The 27,078-nt window shown below is 37.4% G+C and overlaps 1 protein-coding gene across 2 annotated transcripts; it reads left to right on the forward strand.

Annotated features, from left to right (window-relative positions):
• Positions 1-1,301: 1,301 nt before the first annotated feature.
• LOC149842841 (syntaxin-71-like) lies at positions 1,302-26,742 on the forward strand. 2 transcript variants are annotated; one of them, XM_089999476.1, is made up of 9 exons: positions 1,302-1,644; positions 1,748-1,873; positions 2,766-2,931; positions 3,058-3,143; positions 24,540-24,608; positions 24,697-24,741; positions 24,853-24,915; positions 25,046-25,122; positions 26,464-26,742. In XM_089999476.1, exons 1-9 carry the CDS (start codon positions 1,489-1,491, stop codon positions 26,477-26,479), a joined length of 804 nt encoding a protein of 267 aa, XP_089855602.1. In that variant the 5' UTR covers positions 1,302-1,488; the 3' UTR covers positions 26,480-26,742. The 2 variants fall into 2 exon arrangements, with proteins under 2 accessions (XP_089855602.1, XP_089855603.1); XM_089999477.1 differs by lacking the exon at positions 26,464-26,742 and having other exon boundaries at positions 25,046-25,126.
• The last annotated feature ends 336 nt before the right edge of the window (positions 26,743-27,078 follow it).

Consider the following 27,078-nt stretch of genomic DNA (forward strand, 5'->3'; position numbering starts at 1 on the left):
GAATGATTTCAAAAGCTTTTTAAATTCTTTTAAAAGTTTCAGGTCCGGGACTGAATTTGGGGTCAAGCTTTCTTTAAAATATCTTTTAAAATCAAGAAGTTAAATGTAATAATTGAAATATTGTGTGATTATTTGTAATAGCCAATTAGTTAGGTGCCATTTTGTGAATTGTTTTATTTAAAATTATTTTGTGAACGATGAGATTTTGCTGATGGTTGTAATTGTAATCAATGCACAAAACACACTCTTTTTGTGAGAATTGTTCTATTTAAAAGCTATGCAACCACTCACAATTTTTTGTGTATTTTTTCCATACCACCCCACCTTTTAATTGATATTCCTTATCAAGGACCATTTTTCTCAAATTTAAGTTTTTTCTGACAATGATCAAATGATGGCCTTGGTTTAACCTGGTCGTACACAACGGTAAAAGGCTGTTAAAACTATTTAAAAAATTCTATTTTACCCTTATTTCTTAAAATACGTGACTGCCCTTCAAAACACATCCGCAATCAAATGATGACAATTTAACACTAAATGGAAGGAGATCAGGTAACATGAGCATTTTTGCTCATGCTGACATCGCGGCCATCCGATTTGCATTTTAAAAAGCTCAAAAGTCAACAAAATCACGTGGCGTTCATCCAAAATGCAAACAGACGGCCACGATGTCGGCATGAGCCAAAACGCTCATATTCAGCATGACCTAACCTGTTGCAGTAGCCCAAGATTTGCTTGATCTATATTTTGCGGCCACATCTGACATTTTCCATCCACGCTTTGGTCTGATCCACCCACACAGGGCTCCCTGCGCGTTGATTGGGCTTAAGGGTGTCAACCTGTCGGGTTTACCCGAACCAAACCCTATAGGGTCGAGGTATGGTGACAAATAAGAAGACCCGATTAAGACCTGATCCAAATTCGAAGGTCAAATTAATACATGGATCCAGGTATAGTTTGTAAAATTTTATACCAGACCTCGGCCTTACCCGACTTTCAATTAAGACCAGCTGTAAAAATGATAAAAACATTATTTTACTGAGTATGGTTCATGTAGTTCTTATCGAGTTTGGGTATGGTTTCTCTTATACAGTAAACCAGATTAGAACTAAGTTCGAACCAGATACCATACCCAAAAATCTGGTTCAAGTCTAATTTCACTGGGTCCAAACCAAACCCGACGCGTTTTACATGGGTCTAAGCTCTAAACCCGACCCAATCCAACTCATGGGTCAGCTGAACTCGGGCAGAATACTGAATATAGTCATTTCAGATCTAGGTTCGGATCGGATTTACGCGAAGGGAGATAATTTTCAACTGCCTGGACTTGAGAGAGAGAGAGAGAGTTGAGGGGCAAGGGGTAGTCGATCGATCGTTGATCTTCGCTTTTTGTCCCTTACCTTGTCCGTCGGAGGAGGAGGAGGAGGAGGAGGACAGGACTGCTTGTGTGGACTAGGCTGGTGGTGGTGCAGTAGCAGCAGCGGCAAAATGAGCGTGATCGACATCCTGACCCGCGTGGACGCCATCTGCAAGAAATACGACAAATACGACGTTGAGAAGCAGCGGGATCTCAATGTCTCCGGCGACGACGCCTTCGCTCGCCTCTACTCCGACGTCGAAGCCGACCTCGATGCCGCCCTCAAGGTTTCTCTTCTTTTTCCTTCTCTTCCCCAATTTCCCCCTCTTTTGACCTTCATTGTTCTGATCTAGTTTGTATCCGATACCCTCTCCTTTCGAATGCTGTTAGAAATCGGAGGATGCATCGGAGGAGAAGAATCGGGCGGCCGCCGTGGCGATGAACGCGGAGATCCGGCGGACCAAGGCGAGGCTGTTAGAGGAAATCCCCAAATTGCAGAAGCTCGCCCAGAAGAAGGTCTATTCTCTTCTGCTGTTTTTTTTTGTTCGGAGAATCTGAACTGAACTGCTTTTTGTGGTTTTCTCTTATTATGTTTTTTAGCATTTGTTGATGGTTTTATATATTAAATTTTTGAAAATTTTGATTGAAAGGGTTTTCTGTCGAGTCTACACATTTGGGATCTAGATCGGAATTGTTCTTCTCATCTCAAGTCATTATCATGAGTATCCGATTCATACCTTGCGTTTATTTCTTTCCCTAATTTAAGGATCCGCTTGTTGTTCTCATTATCTCAGTAGGCGTTCAGATACTGAAATTGTACGGTTGAACGCATGAGTTTGGCTCGTATTGATGTCAATCCCTGTCATCGTCATTATGTTTTTTATGATAATGGAGAATGAGTTTTTGCTCAGAAACATATAATCACATCAGCAATCGTTGTCTTTGGTAACATGTTTCTTGCAAGTTGCAACTCGATGTAATGGAGCATCTGTCTTCGTACAACTGCAATGTGTCTCTTTCTCTTCTTTCAGGTAGGCTAATATTTGCATGTTTTGTTCCAATTTATGGATCACAGGAGTGACATATTCATTTGAGGCTGAATTATGCGACAATAGCAATTCACCATGGATTTGATTTGTTAGTTGTTCTTTATAATCGTTAATCGTTAAATGTTTTGGCCTGAGGAAGAAGATTACTATATGGGACATATGATTGTAATGTGATGTAGTGAAGTTAATAAATTTTCCAAAGATACAGAATCACCAAATGCTTGGTAACTTGTATCAAGGGTGCTTGCCTGCTTATTATGGGGTTCTTTATTTTCTCTCTCCTTTTACCGTTTTTCTCTTTATGAGGGACTTTTTTGTTTTTAGGGCATCTAATTTTTGGTAACCGATTGAATGGGTAGGTTAAGGGTCTTTCAATGGAAGAACAAGCTGCTCGGAATGACTTGGTGGCTGCATTGTCTGAGAGGATAGACGCAATACCTGATGGGACAGGAAATGGTGGAAAAAAAAGTGGAGGTTGGGCGGCATCGGGTTCACGTATGCAGATCAAAATTGATTCCACAACAGGTGCTGAATTTCATAAACAAATTGGAACCTTGAATGTTTTGTTAGTTTTGCTTCTTTCTGGCAATTCTTTTGTTGGCAACAATTATATTGTTACAGCTTTCCATTTTTCATGATCCAATGTGACAGATGGAAAGTTTGATGAGGAATATTTTCAGAAGACTGAAGAATCAAGCAAATTCAGGCAAGAGTATGAAATGCGGAGGATAAATCAGGCAAGTCATGCATTTCTTGATTGATTCTACAAATTCCTTTTAAAAAATTTATATAGTAACATAAACTTAGTTGAAATCCTTGTCACCATCATTGTTTTCTTTCCTTCTCTTTACTCATTAGATTTTGTGTATAAACAGATACAGTACTGCTGCTTAATGAATATCTCACTATTGCATATTTTAGATTTTGGATTTTGTTAATTAAGTCAAAGTCTTGCTTTACAGAGGTTCATGATACTGGGTCTAAGTACATTATCATTGATTTAGTCACTCGATGGAGATTGTAACTAGATAAATAATTTGGTTTTCAATATCAAATGATGGCCCTCTAAAAACAAAGAATCAACTGGTGGGACCGTATCTGTACTCAATACTCATCATTCTCTTGGGAGTGAAGGATTGTTGCATTGTGGGTGCATGTTAGAGATAGTGCTTCTCGGTATTCTAGAAGTATTCAGGGAGTTTCTGGCAGTTTTGGGCCCCCAGTGGTGTTTCTGTAAATTTTGATTGCAGCTGGTGCATTTTGGTTGTTTTGTTATAGACATTGTAGAACCTAAAATATTACCTTCTCGTCAGTATTTTATCTCATTTTCTGTTTCATTACCATAGAATATCACATTTGTGCATTAATTGATTTTGTATATTGAGGGGTATTTCTGTAAAGTACCATGCAACCCCATTATAGAAGAACTCTAATTGATGGGACACCCCCTAAGACTGCACGATCCCTATGTTCTCTTTGCTGCCAACTACTGTTCCTTCTCCTTCTTCTACCTCCTCCTCCTATTGTGGGTATTCTGGTATGGTATCACTGCATATTTTTATTGAGGTAAGTTCCTAGGTGCTCTCGTCTTGGTAACTTTCCTCCTGTCTTTCTGGGCACCATTCCCTTCTCTTTTATTCCTTCTTTCCCATCCCTCTTCTTTGATTCCTTTTTTGAAGCTTCTTCTATAATACATTTCTTCTCAGATCCTTTTTCCTTCTCGATTCTTTTTTATCAAGATCTAAAAGAAAATGCCTTTTCAACTTGGATCTACATTAGATTTGCTTAGGAGCCTATTCTTATCAATGAAGAAAGGAAAGGCTGTTTTTATAAAAAAAAAAGCGGAAACAGGTGCTGGTTCCTATTTTATTTTTGAGATATCATAGAAAACAACAACTTTTCTGATGCCATTTGTACCTCGCTCATGTCAACCTATTGCAAGATTTGATTCAGAACTAACACAGGCTGGTTTTACCCTCCTTCCAGTCTGTTACTTGTTTGGCTATTCCGTTGCGTTATTCTTTGTCTTTTCTTTGCCTTCTTTTGTTTCTTTTAGACCTATATTCTGTTTTTTTGGCTTTCGTTCATTATTCTTTTGCATCATGGCATCAATTCCTCTTCAGTCTTCATTTCTGAATCAACTTGTTGCTGACAAGCTACATTTTACGAACTTTTTAACTTGAAAAAGGCATATTGTTCTGTTATTTTCCAGCTAGGACTGAATGAGACACCTTGATGGGTCCACTTCTGTACTTGAAGAATCTCTCAATACTAGTAAGCCAAATAATGGCAGTGTGTGATGCCTTTTTTGGCATTTATAGGCTCCTGGACATGTGTCAGGAGCATATACACACACTGGTTAGCATATTTTATGGTATGGGGTGAGAGAGGGAGGGAGCTTAGCAGATTTTAAGCTATGGAGAGAGGGGGGGGGGAAACAATTATTGGTTGAGGAGCTATCAATACTACTAAGTATGAATAATGGCGGCATGTGACACCTTTTTTGGTGTTCATAGGCTCCTGGACATGTGTCAGGACCATATATACAGGCTGGTTAGCATATTTTAAGATATGGGGAGAGTGAGAGGGTGAGAGGTTAGCAGATTTTAAGGTATGGAGAGAGAGAGAGAGGTCAACAATTGTAGGTTGAGGAGTGGAATTCGTAGATCCATCTCAAATCACAAAAACACCCTCATGCCTTCTTTTTGCTTTCCCTGCTATGGTAGTGAAGATGGATGGGTTGTTTTGTCATTTGACAGGAAACATAACTAACGGACAAAAAAATCATCCACACCCTCTCTCTCTCAGAGGTATTGAATTTGGCAAAAATAATGCTAGAAAATGAGTTGTTTAACATGTAGCAACTCTCTCTCTCTCTCTCATTGGTGAACTATTTTTGCCTTTTTGTGTAAGCGTATGCGGTCGACCCCTATATGTTGCATCAACTATTTTTGTCTTTTTGTGTAAGCCTAGGGGGTTGACCCCTATATGTTGTATTCTTTGTTCATTCTTTAGTTTCAATGAAGCTATTGGTTTCTTCCTCCCTTTGTGCCTCTTCTCTCAATCTTCTTGATTTCATGTGCAAATTTCTGCAAGTTAATAATTTTGACCTATTCCCAGCTTTTTTAAGGGCTTGAAAAATCAATGGCTCATAAAGACTAAAATTTGGTGACTCAAAAGGTCATATTTTTACATCAAAAAACACAATCCAAGGTTGGATTCTTAGCAAACAAACCATGATGAACACATCTACGTGGTCAGTTTATGTCGATACAACTTCCACCTATGAGTAGTTCCATACCTTCATTAGTACTGATTTTTAATCTACACACACACTAAGGAACCCTCTAGTAAAACATTGTAATATTTTTAATTTTTAATGTTTTTTGTACATCTGACCCACCAGATGTGATCTACATGTTTGGGTTACTAGAAATCGTTGTTTGGATCATGTTATTCTAATGTGTATGTAAGATTTTGCAAAGATTGAAAAATCAATGGCTTATAATTTACCAAATTTTCAACCCTCATAAAATCACATTTTTACATTAAAAAATACAATCCAAAAGTTGATTCCTACTATTTTGACCATGCTGAACACATCCATGGGGTTAGATTTGTTTAAAACAACCTCCCACTATGAGTCCCACTATGAGTTCCAACTAGGGGGTTCCATACCCACGAGGGTAGCAAATACTTTCCCATATATACATATATATAATCCCATAACAATGTACTAGCAAATCGTCCACTGTTATCGGATGCTTTTCTGCTGCTAATTGTGTGAGGATCAACGGTGGTAATTTTTTTAAGCTAAAACAAGTATTAGCGGCTGTCACGACCACCCCAACACATTTCTCGCAGTTGTGACCGTCGTTAATGGGCTTAATCCAAAACTGGATGCGCGTTTGACGCGGGTCCAGCACTAAGACCGTCTACAATTACGGTCTCTCATATATATATATATAAGGTTAAGATTTGCTATAGTCTTTTGTATGTGCAAAAGACCTAGCAAATGGGGCGGAACCCCCTTGTTTGGTTTTTTTCCTCACATCTAACACCATAGATGTGATCTACATGTTTTGTTTAGTGGGAACTGGCTTTTGGATCACTAGAATCTGACCCGTATATAGGTTGTTCCGGCGATCCAAAATCAACGGCTATGAAGGCAGTGATTTTTCCCGACTCATAAAACATGTTTTTTGATTGAAGAAACATGATCCAAGAATTGATTCCTACTAAATTGAGCATGCTGAACACATCTATGAGGTTAGGTTGTGTCAAAACAACTTGCATCATGCGATTCAAACTAGATTGTAGGTACAATGGATTATACCAAATATAACCCCCCCCCCACGCACACACACACACACACACATATATATATATATATATATATATATATATATATATATATATATATATATATGCTAATGACAATACATAACCATTGAGCATAAAATGCTTTTTTTCATAATTTTTTTATTTTTTGTTGATCAGACCTATATATGTGATCTACACGATTTCTTTAGTAGGAAATGGGTTTTGAATAATGTGATTGCGACATGTAAGTACATTTTTTAAGGACTACAAAAATAAACGACTCACAGTATACCAAAACTTCATGACACACAAAACATGTTTTTACATAAAAAAATACGACACAAGGGCCCTTTGCAAACAAACCATGCTGAACGTGTGTATCTCATTAGATTGAGTTGATATTGTTAAAATGTATCTCTCTTTATGTAAATATTTACATATATATATATATATATATATATATATATATATATATATATAAAGAGAGATACATATACATATATACATCACGTATATATGTATATGTATCTATCTATATATATATATATGTAAATATATATGTTTTCTTTTTTCTGTAAAACCCGAAAGGGTATTTTAGTCATTTCTCTCCATTTTGCGCATATTCATAATTATGAATATGCTGTAATTCTTTTTCCTTTTTTTACTTTTCTTCTTTTCTTTTTTTCTTTTCCCTTTTTTGTCTTTTTCTTCTTTATTTCTTTGTTGACTCAAAGTCAACCTTGGAGGGCTCAACACTAGCCGTTGAGCCTCTCCAACGGTTAGAATTCTAACCGTTGGAGGGGCTCCAACAGCTAGTGGAGCCCCTCCAAGGCTCCTTTTCCCTCTTATAAATAGGGGAGATCCCCCTTTGTAAACTTCACTTCTTGGAGCTTTTGTTCTCCAATCCTCTCAATAAAATTCTTTATATTTTGTATGCCTTTGTGCATTTGAGTTTCTTTATTGTACTTTTGTGTACATTTGTTCTAAGTGTTCTTGTGCTTTTGTGCACATTGGTGGTGTTGTGCTCATCGTACACTTTATCTCATTTTTTGAGATATTTTCACATGGTATCAGAGCTAGGCTCAAAGGAAAAGAAGATCGTGCTCTTATTTCTCTTCATTGGAATACCTCGTAAAGCGTGCCATTAAGTTGTGGTGGTGGAAGTGAAGACACGGCTCTTCATTCTATATTTTGCAAGCTTCCTACATCAAGAAGGGACTCACTTCGCATTGTGGTACGCATTTATTCCGCTTTGTATCCTCTCTAATGGGCGAAAAGGATTAGCACTTCTCTCTTGGCTTCAAATTGAATGGAACGAATTATCATGTATGGGCCGGGAATATGGAGGCCCATATAAAAGGAAAGGGACTTTGGGGATATGTTCAAGGAACTATTCCCGAACCCGTACCAAAAATTACTACCCTTGACAAAGGGGAGATCAAGGTTCTTGAGGGTGAAGAAAGAGAAAAGGCTTTTGAAGATTACAGTAAGAAGCATGAAGAATGGGAAATGAAAAACTACAAAATTCTCTCATGGTTCTTCTTTTCGGTTGAGACCAAAATTAATGCCAATATTCTAAAGTTCAAAAAGGCATGTCAAGTATGGGAATATCTTGAAAGAATGTATACTTCAAGAGATTTGTCCCATAAGTACTATCTCCAAAAGAAGGCCTTAACCCTTCAACAAGGAGAAATGTCCGTTAGAGAGTATTTCGCCGAGTTATCCACTATTTGGGATGAGCTTGCCCTCCAAGAACCTAAATGGAGCGGTGAGGCTATTGAATTGAGGGTCAAACAACTAGAAGAGGATCATTTCTTTAACTTTTTAAATGGGCTTAGACCCGAGTTTGAACAAACTAGATCCTCTCTCTTATCTTCTTTCTCTTCCCCTCCTTTGGAAGATGTGCTTACCATATTAAGTGGAGAAGAAACTAAATTGGGAATGAATAAAACCAATCTAAGTGTGTTGGCCGTTCCCTCTAAAGATGAGGATGAGGGTGCTTATGCCGTCTCAAGACCGGGGAATAATGTTAAAACCTATAAACCCCCTCATTTTAACAAAAATCAAGGAGGAAGAGAAAATGGTGGGCATTATGGAAGGAGAGATTATAGTAAGATCATATGCCATTTTTGCAAAGAACCGGGTCACATTAAACCGGTATGCCCTAAATGGAAGAAGATGGTGGCTATGTCTACTACTTTCCAATCAACCAAGGAGGAAGGTCCTTCTACTTCCAATCATGCTACTTTGGCTCTCAATCAAATCATGGAAGCTCTTCAACCACTCCTCAAGGGATCCGTTTCCGGAGCCGCCATGACCACCTTCTCTCCTCCCGGTAAGACTCTTTGGCTCTTAGACTCGGGTGCATCCTTTCATGTGACTCCAAATGTTTTGTCACTTTCTAAATACTCAAAAAATTTGTCACCTTCTTTTGTCTCCACCGCGGATGGGGCTTCTCTTGAAATAAAAGGAATTGGTGATTTTGAAAGACAAGGTTTTTTTATTCCAAAAGTTAGATTTATACCAAAACTAAATTTAAATTTGTTTTCCGTCTCTCAACTATCGGATCATGGGTGTGATATCAAATTCTCATCAAATAAATGTTGGATACAGGATCGCCGGTCCGGGAAGTTGATTGGGGAAGGCTCTAGGAAGGGAGATCTTTATCTCATGAAATTTCTTCAAATTCCAAAAACCTCTTTTTGTAATGTTGCCCAACATAAGGATATAAATGTTTGGCATAAACGCCTTGGGCATCCAAATATTGTCAAGCTTTTATATTTACATTTTGCTAAAACCTTATGTAAAGACAATTTCAATTGTAATGATTGCATTCTTGGTAAAATGAGAAGCTTACCTTTTGGACAAAGAACTATGTTTTCAACCAAACCTTTCGAAATTGTGCATTCGAATGTATGGGGACCGGCACCCGTTGTGTCTAAGGGAGGTTTTTCATATTATGTTATTTATGTGGATGATTTTTCAAGGTATAGTTGGATATACTTCCTCAAACATAAACATGAGGTTTTCTCTACTTTCAAGATCTTTCACATGTTAATACAAAATCAATTCAATAGTAAATTACAAATTTTTAGAACCGACTCCGGGGGAGAATATCTCTCAAATGATTTCAAAAGTTATATTGAAAATAATGAGATTGTTCATCAAAGGTCTTGTCCCAAAACTCCCCAACAAAATGGGTTGGCCGAACGAAAACATAGACACATAATTGAAACTACAAGAACTTTGTTAATTTCTCAAAAAATTCAAAAAAGATTTTGGGCCGAAGCGGCTCTTGCATCGGTTTATCTCATGAACCGACTTCCATCCAAAAACTTGAACCAAATATCTCCATATGAAATCTTGTATAAAAAAGAACCCGACTACAATAGGTTAAGAATTTTTGGTTGTAAATGTTTTGTTCTCACCGATAAGAATGATAAATTATCTCCCAAAGCTATTCCTTGTGCTTTTTTAGGATATTCGGAAACCCAAAAAGGTTTTAGGTGTTATGATATTAAAAATGATAAACTATATGTTTCAAGAAATGTAACCTTTTTAGAAAACATAAGTGGTTTTGAAGAACACAAAACTCATGAAGATAATGCCGATTATTCCTTTTTTGTTTGAACTATTATCTAGAAATGAATATTTTAGCGATGATGAATTAAAAGAGAATGAGGATATAAGTGAATGTATTTCTCAAACCATTCATGATGAAGAAGAAATGATAAATGAACCAATTACCTATACTCATAGAGATAAAAACACTTTTAGAAGTGCAATAGAGAAATATAGTGATCTTAGTGAATCTTCCAACTCTCGAAGAACTGAAAGATCTAGGAAAAATCCTTCTAGATTTATATCCTATGAGTCTTTTTCTCCAAAACATATGGCATGTCTTAGTGCCATTCACTCATACCAAGAACCTAGAAATTTTAAAGAAGCTACGGAAATGATTGAATGGAGGGATGCCATGGACAACGAACTTAGAGCCCTCAACAAAGCCAAAACGTGGGTTTTTCAATGTCTTCCAGAAGGAAAGAAAACAATAAGATGTAGATGGGTTTTTAAAGTCAAAACCAAGAGTGGTGGCATTCTTGAAAGATATAAAGCCCGTCTTGTCGCAAAAGGATATAGTCAAGAATACGACATCGATTACGAAGAAACCTTTGCTCCTGTTGCACGAATGGTTACTGTAAGGTGTTTGATCACCATTGCATCTATTAAAAAATGGAATATTTACCAAATGGATGTTAAAAATGCATTTCTAAATGGGGACCTTAATGAAGAAGTCTACATGGATGCTCCTCCTGGTATGAACATACCAAAGGGGAAAGTCCTTCGTTTGCAAAAAGCGCTTTATGGTTTAAAACAAGCCCCTAAGGCTTGGTATGATCGATTTAATGATGTAATGGTTCAAAATGGTTTTTCCTCATGCTACACTGACACTGCTCTGTTTGTCAAAAAGTCTGATGCAGGAATTGTGATTTTACTGTTATATGTTGATGATATGTTGATAACAGGTAGTGACATAAAAGGCATCAGAAACATTAAAACCACTTTAAAAGAAATGTTTGAAATGTCAGACCTGGGGTATCTGACTTACTTTCTTGGTATTGAGGTAGCCTACTCTCATAGAGGCTATTTTTTGTCTCAAACTAAACTTGCCTCTGAGATTCTTGACAGATCAGGTATTACTGATGATAAAATCTGTGAGACCCCTGAAATTGTGGGATAAAAAATGAAGATCGATGATGGGAAACCTTTGGAGGATCCTACCCCCTACCGGCAACTTGTGAGATCTCTAATGTATCTTAGCATCACAATGCCGGACATCTCTCATGCCGTGCATACTGCAAGCCAATTTCAGCATGCTCCTACATCCGTTCATATGAGTGCCGTTCTCCGAGTTGTTAGATACTTAAAGGGAACTTTAAACAAGGGAGTTTTTCTTTCCTCTTCTTCTGAGTTGAATTTAATTGCATATACTGACTCTGATTGGGGAGGTGACCCAAATAACCGTCACTCCACTACAGGCTTTTGCATTTTTTTAGGTGAATCCCTGATCTCATGGAGATGTAAGAAGCAACAGAAGGTGTCTCTATCATCCACCGAAGCAGAATATCGAGCCATGGCATCTACAACTATGGAGATTGTCTGGATTCATCAGTTGCTGCAAGACATGGGGATTCCAATTCAAGAACCCACAAAGTTATGTTGTGATAATAAGAGTGCAATCTATATTGCCAAGAACCACACGTTTCATGAGCGGACAAAGCATATTGAGATGGACTGTCATTATGTCCGTGAGGCATATCTACAAAAAGTCATCGATCTTCCTTATGTGACGTCAGAATATCAGTTGGCAGATTTCTTCACCAAGGCGCTTTGCTCCCCAAGATTCAACTTTCTCCTTAGCAAACTTTCGGTCATTGTGCCCTAAGTTTGAGGGAGGGTGTTAAAATGTATCTCTCTTTATGTAAATATTTACATATATATATATATATATATATATATATATATATATATATATATATATATAAAGAGAGATACATATACATATATACATCACGTATATATGTATATGTATCTATCTATATATATATATGTAAATATATATGTTTTCTTTTTTCTGTAAAACCCGAAAGGGTATTTTAGTCATTTCTCTCCATTTTGCGCATATTCATAATTATGAATATGCTGTAATTCTTTTTCCTTTTTTTACTTTTCTTCTTTTCTTTTTTTCTTTTCCCTTTTTTGTCTTTTTCTTCTTTATTTCTTTGTTGACTCAAAGTCAACCTTGGAGGGCTCAACACTAGCTGTTGAGCCTCTCCAACGGTTAGAATTCTAACCGTTGGAGGGGCTCCAACAACTAGTGGAGCCCCTCCAAGGCTGCTTTTCCCTCTTATAAATAGGGGAGATCCCCCTTTGTAAACTTCACTTCTTGGAGCTTTTGTTCTCCAATCCTCTCAATAAAATTCTTTATATTTTGTATGCCTTTGTGCATTTGAGTTTCTTTATTGTACCTTTGTGTACATTTGTTCTAAGTGTTCTTGTGCTTTTGTGCACATTGGTGGTGTTGTGCTCATCGCACACTTTATCTCATTTTTTGAGATATTTTCACAGATACAACTTGCGTCTATGATTTTCAAGGCAATAGTTCTGTACCTTCATTAGTACTAAATATTTACTAAAGTTTCTCACCTGGAATGAAAATAAGAACAATAAGGCTGCTTCCACTTTAATAAAGCTGGGGAACGGCAGCCTCATGAGACATGGCTGTGAAGGTCTGCTGCCCGGTGGGGCCTTCTCTGATAAGGAAGAAAAGGAAACCAATCATCTAGAAAGATATGCCCATCAGACAACATTGTATCAGGAGTTGAGAGAAAGTTGAGAGAAGGAACGCATACTGCTACTTGAACTGCAATAGAAGAAAATAAACTATTCTTACCTAAGTAGCTTGAACAGTGAAAAGAAGTGTTTTCTCTGGTAACGGGTCATGGATCTGGAGATCTAGACCTGTGACTTCTCATTAATGGCATTGTGTAATATAGTTTATTGTAATGAGGGTATTTTAGTACCCTAATTTTGTAATAGCATGTTAATATAAAGGAGTATACACAGCAGCCGACCCTAATACAACAGGGTATCGGTTTTTTCCCCAACTTCTCTCTCCCTTTCTCTATCTCTCTCTGTTTCTCAGCTCTCACGCGTGGAACAACCTAGAGATTGAAAATCTAACATGGTATCAGAGCCAAGTTTCAGAAAGATCTATCTCCTCTCGATTTCCTCTTCTAAGTCAAGAAAATATTTTTTTTCCTGTCTCCCCATCTCATCTGATTTTTTTTTTTTGGTTCACGACTGACCCAATCCATTTTTGGGTCTGTCTCATCTCACTTGACATTTTTTCTGGTTCACGACTGACCCAGTCCATTTTTGGGTCTGTCTCCCCATCTCATCTGATATTTTTTCTGGTTCACGACTGACCCAGTCCATTTTTGGGTCTGTCTCCTCATCTCATCTGATATTTTTTTCTGGTTCACGACTGACCCAGTCCATTCTTTTCTCCCCAATCAGACTTGATCTGCGTTCTATGTTCTATGTCCCTTGAACTTAATATACCCTGTTTATCGTTCATTCTTCATTCTGTCATTAATATACCCTGTTTATCGTTCTTAATCGTAGCGTGATCTAATCACGCAATCGGGGCCCTATTTTGATTCAGCTGCATCCTTGATCAGATCTGATCAAGCCGATATATCCTCATTTCTTCTACTTTATCACCTTTAGCTTGAAAGCATTGCGTCAATACCAAGTGGGAATTCATATTCACAATTTTTTTTATTTTCATACCCAATATTCCATTTCCTATACAAATCAGAAATCTGATAGATATTCAATTTCTGTTTCAAATCAGCAATCTGATAGCCATTGATCTGAATTAGTTTATGTGCAAAAAAAAAAGTTACAGAAACTGTCGGCAGATTGTGCTGAAAACAATTCTTTTCATACTGTGAAACATGGATTCAATTCCTAGCCAGTCGGTTCTTTCTTCAAGTTTCCTCAGCCAACTCGTGTCTGAAAAATTAAATAATGGTAACTTCTTGACTTGGAAGAGGCAAATCATACCTTTCATTAGGAGTCAGGATCTTTCTGGACATCTGGATGGATCCATTCTAATTCCTCCCGAGTTCATATCACGAGAAGAAAGGGACAACAAAGGGGAATCTACTACACTATATGTTAGAAATCCTGAATTTGTGGCTTGGATGAAAAGAGACCAAGCGCTATTTGCTTATATTACATCTACACTGTCACAAGAGGTACTTGTGGCCATTCCTGATGACTGCACTGCCATGCAACTTTGGAACAGACTTGTTCAGACATACTCACAGGTTTCTCAGGCCAGGATTATGTTTCTTAAAAGAGAATTTCAAATGTTAAGAAAGGATTCCATGACCATCATGGAATATTTGAACAAAATGAAGGTTATCACAGATCAGCTAGCAGTTGTTGGAAGTACAATTACCGATAAAGATTTGGTACAACAAACCCTCAGTGGATTGGGACACGACTATCATATGATTGTCACTTTCCTGTTATGTTTACCTGAGCTGCCCAACTTTGAAGATCTGCGTGCAAAATTGTTACAATATGAGATGAATCTAAAGGGATTTTCTGAAGAATCATCTATGCATACTGGGACACAAGAAGTGCTTGCTACAGGGGTTACTTATGCACGAGGACGAGGAAGTTATGATATCAAGGGAAAGGGAGCACAAGGGAGAAGCGGCAAGGAGGTCGTGGATTATTGCCTACACCCAACACATATACCAATCCACAAAGACAGAGGCCAATTCCTACCTGCTTTCTGTGTAATAAAAAGGGGCATATCAAAGCTAACTGCTGGTTCAATCCCCTAAATAAAGGAAAATCAACACAAACTGAAGCAAAAAGAGGCACAGACAGTACAAGGACCAACAGAGAAGTAAAGGAGTTATTGTTGTCAGCCTTAGCAGAATCGAATCTGAAACAAAATGAGCAAGGTACTTGGTATGTGGACTCTGGCGCAACGACTCACGTTACTGGTGATGCAGGTAAGCTCCTAAAACTTGTTCCTTACATTGGTAGAAGTAGTATAGTTACTGGAGATGGATCACACCACTCTGTCTCGCATATTGGAAACTCCATTATACCCCTGCCCGAATCTTCCATCAACCTTTCAAAGGTTCTTTATGCTTCTAATATCAAGAAAAACATCGTTTCAGTTTCTAAACTTGTTGATGATATCAAAGCCTCAGTTGAATTTACTCCCTCTTCTGTTCTTGTCAAGGATCTCTGCACGAAGGAGACGTTCGCTAGAGGAAAACGGCAAGGCAATATGTATGTTTTTCAAGAAGATCCTTCAACACATATTCGCTCTGCAGACCCAAACTTGAAGCTCCAATCATCGTTGCTTTCTGAAAATCCTACCTGCGTTTTTAGTGTCTCTGAAATCAATAAGCCAAACCTTTGGCATGGTCGTCTAGGTCACTGCAGTAGTAGTTTCATTGAAAAGCTTGTTTCAAATAACCTCATTCCCAAGTCAAGTTTAGGAATAAATGTCAATGACAACAAATGTTCTAGTTGTCTCTTATGTAAGAGTCATGTTTTACCATTTCATTCTATCAATAAAAGAGCTTCAAGACCTTTTGAGACTATCTGTTCTGATGTTTGGGGGTCTGCTCCAGTTGCTTCCATATCTGGAACTAGATATTATCTTTTATTTGTTGACAGTTATTCTCGCTATTCTTGGATATTTTTCATGAAACATAAATCTGAGACTTTCAAGTTGTTCCGTAACTTCCATTCCTTTGTCAAAAATCAATTTTCTGAAAACATCCTAAGTTTCCAATGTGACGGAGGAGGTGAATTCTCTTCCATTGACTTTACTAACTTTCTTCAAAGTAACGGGATAAGGAAAAAAGTGTCTTGCCCACACACACCTCAGCAGAATGAGATTGCTGAAAGGAAGCATCACCATATTGTTGAGAGTGCGATGAGCATGATGCATGACAGTAGTCTTCTGATCACTTTATGGACAAAGGCTTTTCATTCTGCAGTTCATGTGATAAATCGATTGCCCATGACTCTTTTGGAAAACAAGTCTCCTTACTTGTCTCTTTTTGGTGTACATCCCAACTATTATGATTTGCATGCGTTTGGTTGTTTATGCTATGTTCATGTTGACAGTTCAATGAGACATAAGTTTCAGGATAAGGCCCTGAAGTGCAGGTTTGTGGGTTATGCTGATGACTATAAAGGGTACAGGTGCTATGATCCGATGAGCAAGCGCATCAAAATATCAAGAAATGTCATCTTCGATGAATTGAATTTTGATTGTCGATGTACTAGTTCTTCAGAATCAAAACCTAAAGTTGAGCTTATTATCCTTGGTTGAATTATGAACTTCTCTCGGGAGCTAGTGATGTTTGCTCAAACTGCATTCAAAAGGATAAGAGACCTGTGTCTACTGATGAAATGATTGCCCATGAAAATACAGACTCAACTTTGAATCCAGAAAGGTATAAAGGTCTCGTCTACACTCGACGAGAAAGAGAGCTGCCCACCACAGTTAATTTGGATATGGACGCATCCTCTACATCCAACACCGTTGATACTAAAAGACCCACACGTTCTCGCCATCCAATTGAAAGGTGGGTCAGTTATGAAAATTTCTCATTAGATTTTCAACTCTTTCTAACAGCCTTGAATAAAGAAGATGAACCCACAACATTCTCTCAAGCGTCAAATTCCAGAAGATGGATTGAAGCAATGGATGAGGAGATGGAAGCTCTACATGAATGTGATACGTGGGATGTCGTACCAAGACCACCTGACAGAAACGTTGTTGGTTCGAAATGGGTGTACAAAATAAAATATAAACCAAATGGGACTATAGAGCGATACAAGGCGAGACTTGTAGCCAAAGGTTTTACACAGGAGCAAGGACAGGATTATGATGAAACCTTTAGTCCATTGGTGAGGATGGGGACAATCAGAGTCATACTTTCTTTAGCTATTGAACACCAATGGACTATTAGCCAACTTGATGTGAAGAATGCTTTTCTTCATGGATATTTGAGATAAGAAGTATACATGGAACAACCCACTGGTTATGCAGAAGGTAATCCTACAAAATATGTCTGCAGACTAAAAAGGGCGATATATGGATTGAAGCAGGCATCTCGATCTTGGTTCGACAACTTTTCTCTTGAAATACAAAAATATGGTTTTAAGAAATCTCTTCTTGACCACTCCTTATTTATATTTAAGAACCAAGACACAATTACTCTGTTGTTGATATATGTGGATGATATCATCATCACTGGTAATTCCAATGAGCACATTGAAGAAGTCAAACATCTCTTGAATCAGAGGTTCAAAATGAAGGACCTTGGCAAACTACGGTACTTTCTTGGAGTTGAAGTCGACAGTACTTCTGAAGAAATAACTCTCACTCAACATAAGTATACCATTGATGTTCTCAATAAAGCGGGTATGAAAGACTGTAAGCCCTTGAGCACTCCTAGCGTTCTTCATCAAAGGCTTAGCTCTCAAGACGGAGATTCTTTTGATAATCCCACACAGTACCGTAGCATAGTGGGTATGTTACAATACCTCACTTTTACTCGCCCTGATATAGTCTACTCCGTGAATCATGTTTCTCAGTTTATGCATGCACCATGTGAAGGGCATATGGAAGCAGTTAAACAGATACTACGATATCTGAAGGGAACGGTTGGGGATGGTCTCATATATAAGCGAAAGACAAATGGGCAAAATGCACATGAGATCACTATTTATTCTGATGTGGACTGGGCGGGGGATCCAGATGAACGTAGATCAATATCCGGCTATTGTGTATTTGTTGGGATGAATTTGGTTTCTTGGAGTAGTAAGAAACAAAAGGCTGTTGCCAGATCCAGTACAGAGGCTGAATATAGGTCAATGGCAGCCGCCACTTCTGAGGCTACTTGGATTAAACATCTACTGACAGAAGTCGGAGAATCGATCTCTCGATCACTTCTTTTGTGTGACAACCAGAGTGCCATTAGTATGTCCTTTAATCCAATCCATCACAGTAGTGCCAAACATATTGAAATAGACCAGCATTTTGTGAGACAAAAGGTAGAAGAGAAAGAGATTGAGCCTGAATTTGTTCGAACTACAGATCAAAGGATTGACAAAAGACAGATTTTGGATGTTAAAAGGCAAGTTGTTCATGGTTCAAGATCATGCACAACTTGAGGGAGGGTGAAAAGAAGTGTTTTCTCTGGTAACGGGTCATGGATCTGGAGATCCAGACCCGTGGCTTCTCATTAATGGCATTGTGTAATATAATTTATTGTAATGAGGGTATTTTAGTACCCTAATTTTGTAATAGCATGTTAATATAAAGGAGTATACACAGCAGCCGACCCTAATACAACAGGGTATCGTTTTTTTCCCCAACTTCTCTCTCCCTTTCTCTATCTCTCTCTGTTTCTCAGCTCTCACGCGTGGAACGACCCGGAGATTGAAAATCTAACAGAATCGGCCCAATCAAGTTATTTCTTTCTCCCTCTAATTCAGAACTGTAACAGGTTTTCCGGGAGGCAGGTTAGTGAGAGCAGCCTCCTGCTTCTATGGATGTCTGAAGAGAAATGACATCTCCTTATTCATGAGGTTCCAATATTTGATCCTTAATTGACTTGGGGGTTATTTCCGGCATCCTCAATTAGGTTATTAGACACATGAACCCCACCCCTAATCGACTTTATAGCCCATTCAGGAATATGTTTAACATATCCAATCATCTGTATGATTGCTATACCCTTGTGGTACCTTTCATTATGGAAAAACAATGGATAGTGACAAAAATGAAGGTTATTCATAGATATCCGAGATATGAATGATTTGGTAGAAAACATTTCTGTCACCACCATCACTATAAGGAGATTGCTGGTGCTTGCTAGTTCAGCTAGTGAGCTTCGTGTCAACCTTTGTTTCATTGAAATGTTTCTTTTTTTTTGCTTTCTTTGTATGGAGAGGAGCATCTAGCTTCCTTTTGACTGGGATAGAGCTTCTCATCGCCAATGCATGAGAGTTGGTTATTCCAAAAGCAGCCATTTAGGCCTATAATGAAGTATGCTGAAACATGAAAGCACTAGCCACTTAAAAGCTTACAAGATCACAATCATACAAGTGCACATGCGAAGTCCTCTATGGGACAATACAAAGATCAATAAGGCAAAGGAAAGATACACAAAAAGTAAAAATTATAAGCCTTTATTGATCAAATGCTTAATACAAGCCTAATGAAATAGAGGGGAACATACCCCATATATATACAACAAAAAGAGAGGAGAGGGGGGCCATTGGGAGCTCCCAATAGAGTCGTTGGGAGCTCCCAAGGGTCATATTTCTGACCGTTGGGAGCCCCAACGACTATGGTCATTTTGACCATAGAGCCCCCAATGGCTTTACAATATTACATATTAAGGAAAAAAAAGAACTGTTTAATAAACAATTTTATTACATGTGTGAAATGACAAAAATGCCCCTACAGAGCATTTACCTATATATATATATATATATATATATATAACACTCAGGAAATGTTGGGCAACAAGAGCTTTAGTAAATAAGTCCGCAAGTTGGAATTTTGAAGTGACAAAAGGAAAGTCAATAGTTCCTCTTAGGAATTTATCACAAACATAATGACAGTCCATGTCGATGTGCTTGGTGCGCTCATGGAAAGTGTGGTTGCTGGCAATTTAAATTGCACATTTATTATCACAACACATCTTCGAAGGTTTGGAGATGTCAACACCTATATCTCTGAGAAGATTTCTTAACGATACAAGTTTTATAGTTGTAGTCACTATAGCTCTGTATTATGCTTCAATGAAAGATAATGAGACTTTCTGTTGTTTCTTGTATCTTTAGGCAATCAAAGAATCTCCTAAAAAAACACAAAAACAATAGTCGAGATTCTATAATTGAGATTTTCTCCCAAATCAACGTTAGTATAAACAAGTAAATCTAAAGATGAGGATGAGGATAAATAGAGACCTTTAGTTATGGTATTCTTGATATATATGACAATCCTTAATACAACACTAATGTGTACAATTATGGGAGAATGTTGAAACTAACTAGCAGAGTGAACTACAAGGGCTATATCCGGTCTGGTGATAGACAGATAGGTGAAAGACTCAATTAGTTGTCTGTAAGGTGTGAGGTCTTTAAGAAGAGTCTTATCTTCAAGTCTTAATTCATCATTCACCACTTCAGGAGTTTTCACTTTCTTATTATCTGAAATACCAGATTTAGCACATATATCTGCAATAAGTTTTATTTGAGAAAATATGTACCCTTTGAGAGAATATGCAACTTCAATTCCTAAAAATATCTTAACATTACTAACTTCATTTTTGTCGTTCTCTGTTATAATCATATCATCTACATAAAGTAGAATGATAACAGTGATAGTACCTGTATTTTTCACAAAGAGAGCAGTGTAAGTATAACATGAATGAAAACCTAAATTGATTCTTAACTTTCATGTGAAATTCTTTAAAGGAGAAAACTTTTGACCCATGCATATCGAGTAAAGTCATCAATAAAAGTCACATAATACGAGTAACCACCTTTAGATATGACCAGAGAAGGACCCCATACATTCGAGTGCACCAATTCAAAAGGTCTTGTTGAGACAAAAGTTCTATTTGAAAATGGAATAGATTTTATTTTTTCAAGAATACAATCTTTGCAAGTCATATCTTTTTCATTGCAAAATTTGTTCTTAAAAAGAAAAAGATACATTTTAGAGTAATTTGGATGTCCAAGTCTTTTATGGCAAGTTTTAATACCCTTATCTTGGATATAAGTACAAAAAGAGTTTAAAAGAAAAGACAAATAGTTCATAAAGTAAAGATTTCCCTTCTTATGGCCTTGCCCAATCAGCTTTCCAGATCGGAGATCATGCACAAAGTAACCCTTAGATAAGAAAGATATTTCATATCCATGGTCGGTAATTTGAGAAAAAAAATAGTCTGGAAGCAACTCTAACTTTTGGAACAAAAAAATGATTTTTTTTAGAATCTAATGTTCCTATACTCTTAGTTTTCGAAATGGTTATATCGGTCATAGAAACACACGATAAATTCGAATTGGTGCATATATTGGATAAGGCATTCTCGGAGTCATATGAAAAGATGCTCTCGAATCTAAAATTCAAAAGTACATACCAGGTGAGGATGCAGAGGCAGTGGCGTCAGCCGATGTAAAAGAAGTTGCTTTGAGAATTTGTTGAAGTGCCATAGATATTTGTTCAAGTGTGTTTTTAAAATCCTCTTCACTTTTGCCTTTTTCTTCTTTCTTGAGAATAGAGTTTTCAACGAAAGTAACCTTATACTTGAATGTTCTATTCAACTTAAAGCAAGTGGGTTTAATGTGACCCGACTCATTACAATGATGACAAATAATCATTTTTCTTCCTCCGCTAGAGTTATTATTATTATTATAGTTATTTTGCCTCTAGGTCTTGACATGGTTGTTGGGTTTAGATACGGCCAAGAATGTATCACTACTTTTACTCATACCAAGACGAGTTTATTCTTAGACGATTTCGGCAATAGCATCTTTTAAAGGAAGATGAGTAGATCAACATAGGAGAGAAAATCTAACTTACTCAAATTCGGGATGAAGCCCAAATAAAAATTGAAAAAATCTCTCTTGTTTCATTTGTTTTTGCTTAAGTTCTACGTCTTCAATAGCAACTCACTTAGGCTCCAAGAGTGTTAGTTCATCCCATACGAGATTTAAAGCACTATAATAGTCTTGGATACTTATTTCACCTTGTTTGGTGGTTCTAACATTTTCTTGGAAGAAATATGCTCTTGCAAGATCCTTTTGGGTATACATACCCATAATAAAAAATAAGCTTCATTGGCTTTGCAGAATTTTGCAATTTTAGCACATATCTTAAGTTTGACGTTGTTCATGAACCATGCAAGAATTTTCGCATGGTTGCTCTTCCAATCTTTCACTTGTTTATGATGATCTTCAATAGCCTTAGTATAGACATCTTTCTCTAAGGCTTTCTCTTGACCGCCTTCTAGTTTTGTAAGCATGAGTTGGGGTTCAGGGATAGTGCTCGTCATATAACCCTAAAGCTTTTTCCCTTTGAGATTGTTTTCCGTGGCGGAAGCCCACATCATGTAAATTTTTTCATTAAGCTTGATAGAGAGGTCAATCTTTGTTTCCATGGCATGAGCAAGAGAGAAAAAAAGTGAAAAGGAGAAGATGATGTCACAAACACAATGACTTGACGGCAACCTTTCATTGTCGAAGAACATTATGGCTCTGATACCATGTAATGAATATGCCGAAGCATGAAAGCACTAGCCACTTAAAGGCTTACAAGATCACAATCATACAAGTGCACATGCACAAGTTCTCTATGAAACAATACAAAGATCAATAAGGCAAAGAAAAGATACACAAAAAGTAAAAATTATAAGCCTTTATTGATCAAATGCTTAATACAAGCTTAATGAAATAGAGGGGAACATACCCCATATATAAAAAGAGAGGAGAGGGGGGCCATTGGGAGCTCCCAACGATCATATTTCTGACCGTTAGGAGCCCCAATGACTCTATAGTCATTTTGACCATAGTGCCCTCAATCACTCTACAATATTACATATTAAGGAAAAAAAAGAAAAAAAAGAATTGTTTAATACAGTTTTATTACATGTGCGAAATGACAAAAATGCCCCTATAGAGCATTTACTATATATATGTATATATTAACAAGGCCCACATAAAATGACTGCTTCCTTCCATCTAAGACAAGCAACTTACTGATGTGGCAGAACTTCTGCCAGAATCCATTTTCACATCGAATAGTGAATTGGTATTTTCAAAGAAGGAACAACCTTTTTGACGAACTGGAGATTCTACAAAATGACAAGTGTTTCATATATATATACAATTATACATATATATATAAAGTAAACTATTATACTTGACAAGATTAGGACTCTAACATACTATCATTAGTGGTGTCAACGGGCCTGGTTTACTTGGACCCAACCCGAACCAAACCATATAGGGTCTGGATATGGTGATAAATAATGAGACCCAATTAAGACCTGGGTCTGGACCTGAAGGTCCGATTAATACATGGACCTGGGTATAGTTGGTGAAATTTTATACCAGACCCGGACCCGACCCGAGTCTCGATTAAGACCCACAAAATTTCAATGTAAAAATGATAAAAAATATGGTTTTACCGGGTATGGTCCGGGTCTGATTCATGTAGTTCTTATCAGGTCCGTGTATGGTTTTTTTCTTATAGTGGACCCGATTAGAACCGGGTCTGAACCCGATACCATACCCCAAAACCGGGTCCAAGTCTGGTTCCACCTGGGTCCGAACTAAACCCGACCCGTTGACACCCCTAACTGTCATACTGTTCATGAAGTCTTGGAGTTAAATCAGACAAATATAGCAATCTTGTCACCTTTATGAGAAGCAGCTGCCTATTGTCACCCATGGCCTGAGAGGCATGGGGCAGCTTTTCTACCAGAAATATGGCTCTCAAAATGCAAATTCTGAACCTTGTTTGCTTATGCTACATCTGCTCTACATACAAAAGATATGCTATATATAGTTATGTGTTGAATTTTCTCAAAGAATGTACGTATAGATGTCAAAGTAAAATATTTCAAGCTTTCTCTCATAATGTTCTGCATCTAAGCCTTGGAGCCAAATGGAAACACATGACAATAGCCATTGTGTCAAAGATAAAAATTGTCAAAATAGAAATAATAATACGAAATAAGATTTTTTTTTGTCCAATGTTTTGAATGCCAAGATATAAATTGCCAGATAGGAATCTCATCAAATGAAAAAGTAAAAATGGAGAATATATAAGAGATGAACTAAGAATTATTTTGCCCATGGAATGTCTAGATTTGGAAGTTGCTTTACTGATGGTTAAAATCATATGCTCTCCTTTGTTACTGTCTCAAACTGTTTCTGTAGGTCCTGTCTATGTTTCAGACCATCACTGGCTTGTGGCACCTGAAATATGTCAGTGTTGTCTAAAAATCTGTCTTCCATGCCTATATGTGTAATTTGTGTCACCATTGTGTTCACTGTTATAGCATGCCTTTAAGTAAATTCATGATTTGCTGAAGTATTTTATACTTCAGGAGAAAGTGAAAGATGTAACTATCTTCTGTTCTAGTAATCCTGTTTTTAACTGCATGCAGGATCAAGGTTTGGATGTTATTGCAGAAGGATTGGATACACTGAAGAACATGGCACATGATATGAATGAGGTACAATGTTGCTCTTTTTTGAACATTTGTGCTGCTTAATATGTGGATAAATTACTTGATTTCTGAGCTTTTTCTAATGACCATACAGGAGCTAGACAAGCAGGTCCCTTTAGTTGATGAGATTGACACAAAGGTACTATTATATTCTTGTTCCAAGAAGAAAAGATATTTCACTATATACTTGTTTGTTCTTTTGAAGTTTTGTTATGGGTGGACAAGTTAAATTTTTTCTGTGCAATTATAGGTTGACAAGGCAACATCGGATCTTAAGAATACGAATGTTAGACTGAAGGAGACTCTCACCCAGGTAACTAGTGGAAATGAAATAATGTTTAGATTTTATTTTATCAAAAAATCTTGTTAATTTCTAATAGAATACATATTTAACCATTGATTGCTAATTTTCTAATGGAATACATATTTAACCTTTGTTGCAGCTGAGATCCAGTCGTAATTTCTGTATTGATATTATCCTTTTATGCATTATTCTGGGAATTGCTGCATACTTGTACAAGTAAGTTTCTAATTTTCACATCATTTATTGGAATAATCTCAACAGATAGAAAACTAGTTTTTGGAAATCTACTGCTGGTGTGGCAAAAAGCATGGTCCTTTTATGTATTTAGCTTCTGTGAAAGATTGATGAACCTTCACTGTTGAAGTCTAAAGGTCCATCTGTTTCAGCCGTTGAGAAGTGAAAAAACTCCTGTGGTATAGGCATATACAACCTGAAGCTTTCCCAGTGAGCCTTTTCCCACGGGAAAGGGCTTTACAAAAAGGCCACCTCCCCACTGTGGAATCATGGGTCCACTGCCCTGCCACGTGGGCCACCCATTTTTTGTGCAGGGTGTTTTTGTTTCACATCCTGTAGGAAAATACCCCTTTCCCATGGGAAATGGGTGTTTTCCTGTGAAACAAATGGACCATAAATCTTTTAATCTTGCTCAGCTTATTTATTTGCTTATAGTACCATATGTTTTGGATGAAACTTAAGAAAATGAGGGGATTTTACTAGTAGCTGTTACTAAGGCCGAAAATGTTGCAATCCATGCACATATCCCATGTTTATTGCAGGTTCTCAAGTTCTCAAGTTTCTTTTTAAAATCTTAGGAATTGACAGAAGTTGATTAAGGAGATGACATGGTTGCTCATGCATTTCTTTGAAATGCAATTAGACGAATATAGAGTAACAGCATGCCACCAGATTCTCTACCGCTTGTCTATACAAGTAATCACCTATCCAAATGAAAGGCACAATTCTTGTTGATTTTGGTTCTTTGAAGATCAAATTCTGTTGCTTCCTCCATGAGCATTGCAGATGTGCTGAAAACTGTTTTTAACAAATTCTCTCCTGGATACATTTTTTTTCATAATCATCTCTCCCCTATAACTTACATGGCAATAGAATCGTGTCCTTGCATTGCAAGCAATTGCTGCATGTACAATAGTTCTGTGTATCGCGGCCGCCTCCTGTTTAAGCTTTCTGAATGTGGAGTTTTACATGATGGCTCCAGTTGGGAGGGGGTCGGTGCTGTGCAATTTACTGTCCCCAGATCTTCTCTCTCTCTGTCCTTTTTTTGGGTTGAATTTTTTGAGTTAGTGATGATGATGGTAGTGATAATAATTGTTATTATTATTGTGACAAACAACAGCAATAGCAACGTGATAAAGGCTGTTGTACTGTTATCTTTATTAGATGTTTCTGTACTTGGAGAATTGACTGAGCCAAATAATCTGTGGTTTGTTTATCTTGGACATTATGGGTTGGCCATATCTGTTTCCTTGCCTTTCACTTCCATTGAGATGCTGTTATGTCTGTTTGATAAGTTGTACTAAGATGGTTTCTTGGGTGCAGTGTGCTAAAGAAGTGAGACGGTGGATGCTCAACATTGTCATTCCTAGTTGTCTATATTGTGTTTTGTATTTTGTACGTTGTGCTTGATGTTCACATCGAATTGATTTTACAGTTATTCTACATTTGTAAAATTTGGTAACGACTTGGTTGCTAGCCATTTGTTGGACTGTTGGGTATGAATGTGCTTTGGTGTTCATGTATTGATTTTCTCTTGAATTCATTGTTGACATGTTAAGCAAATTAGCAATATATATGAGCATGGAGTTTCAGAATTATTTGTCAGCATGATAGCAACGCTATTGTCATACCATAAAATAAGGCCAGTTATTTAGGGAATGTTCCTTCTACTACTACGGTTCTGTTGCTTGCTCCATGGGCTCTGATTGTTTGGTCGGAGCAGTTGGTGTCCGTCAGATGGGACGTTGCAAGTTCGATACCCACTGGTATGTAGGTGGTTGTGTAACCCTTATAAAATAAGGGGACCTTAATTGCTCCAGCTCTGTAATAGGACAAAAAAAATTGCAGGTTTTGGTGGTGGGAACTTCCTGTGATGGATATCTTAAGATTCTTGCCTCTATTTTTTGCTGGATTAGTGATTCGACTGATTCAAACACG

Source organism: Nuphar pumila, chromosome 3, assembly GCF_984573655.1.
Source record: "Nuphar pumila chromosome 3, dmNupPumi1.hap1.1, whole genome shotgun sequence".
Lineage (NCBI taxonomy): Eukaryota > Viridiplantae > Streptophyta > Magnoliopsida > Nymphaeales > Nymphaeaceae > Nuphar > Nuphar pumila.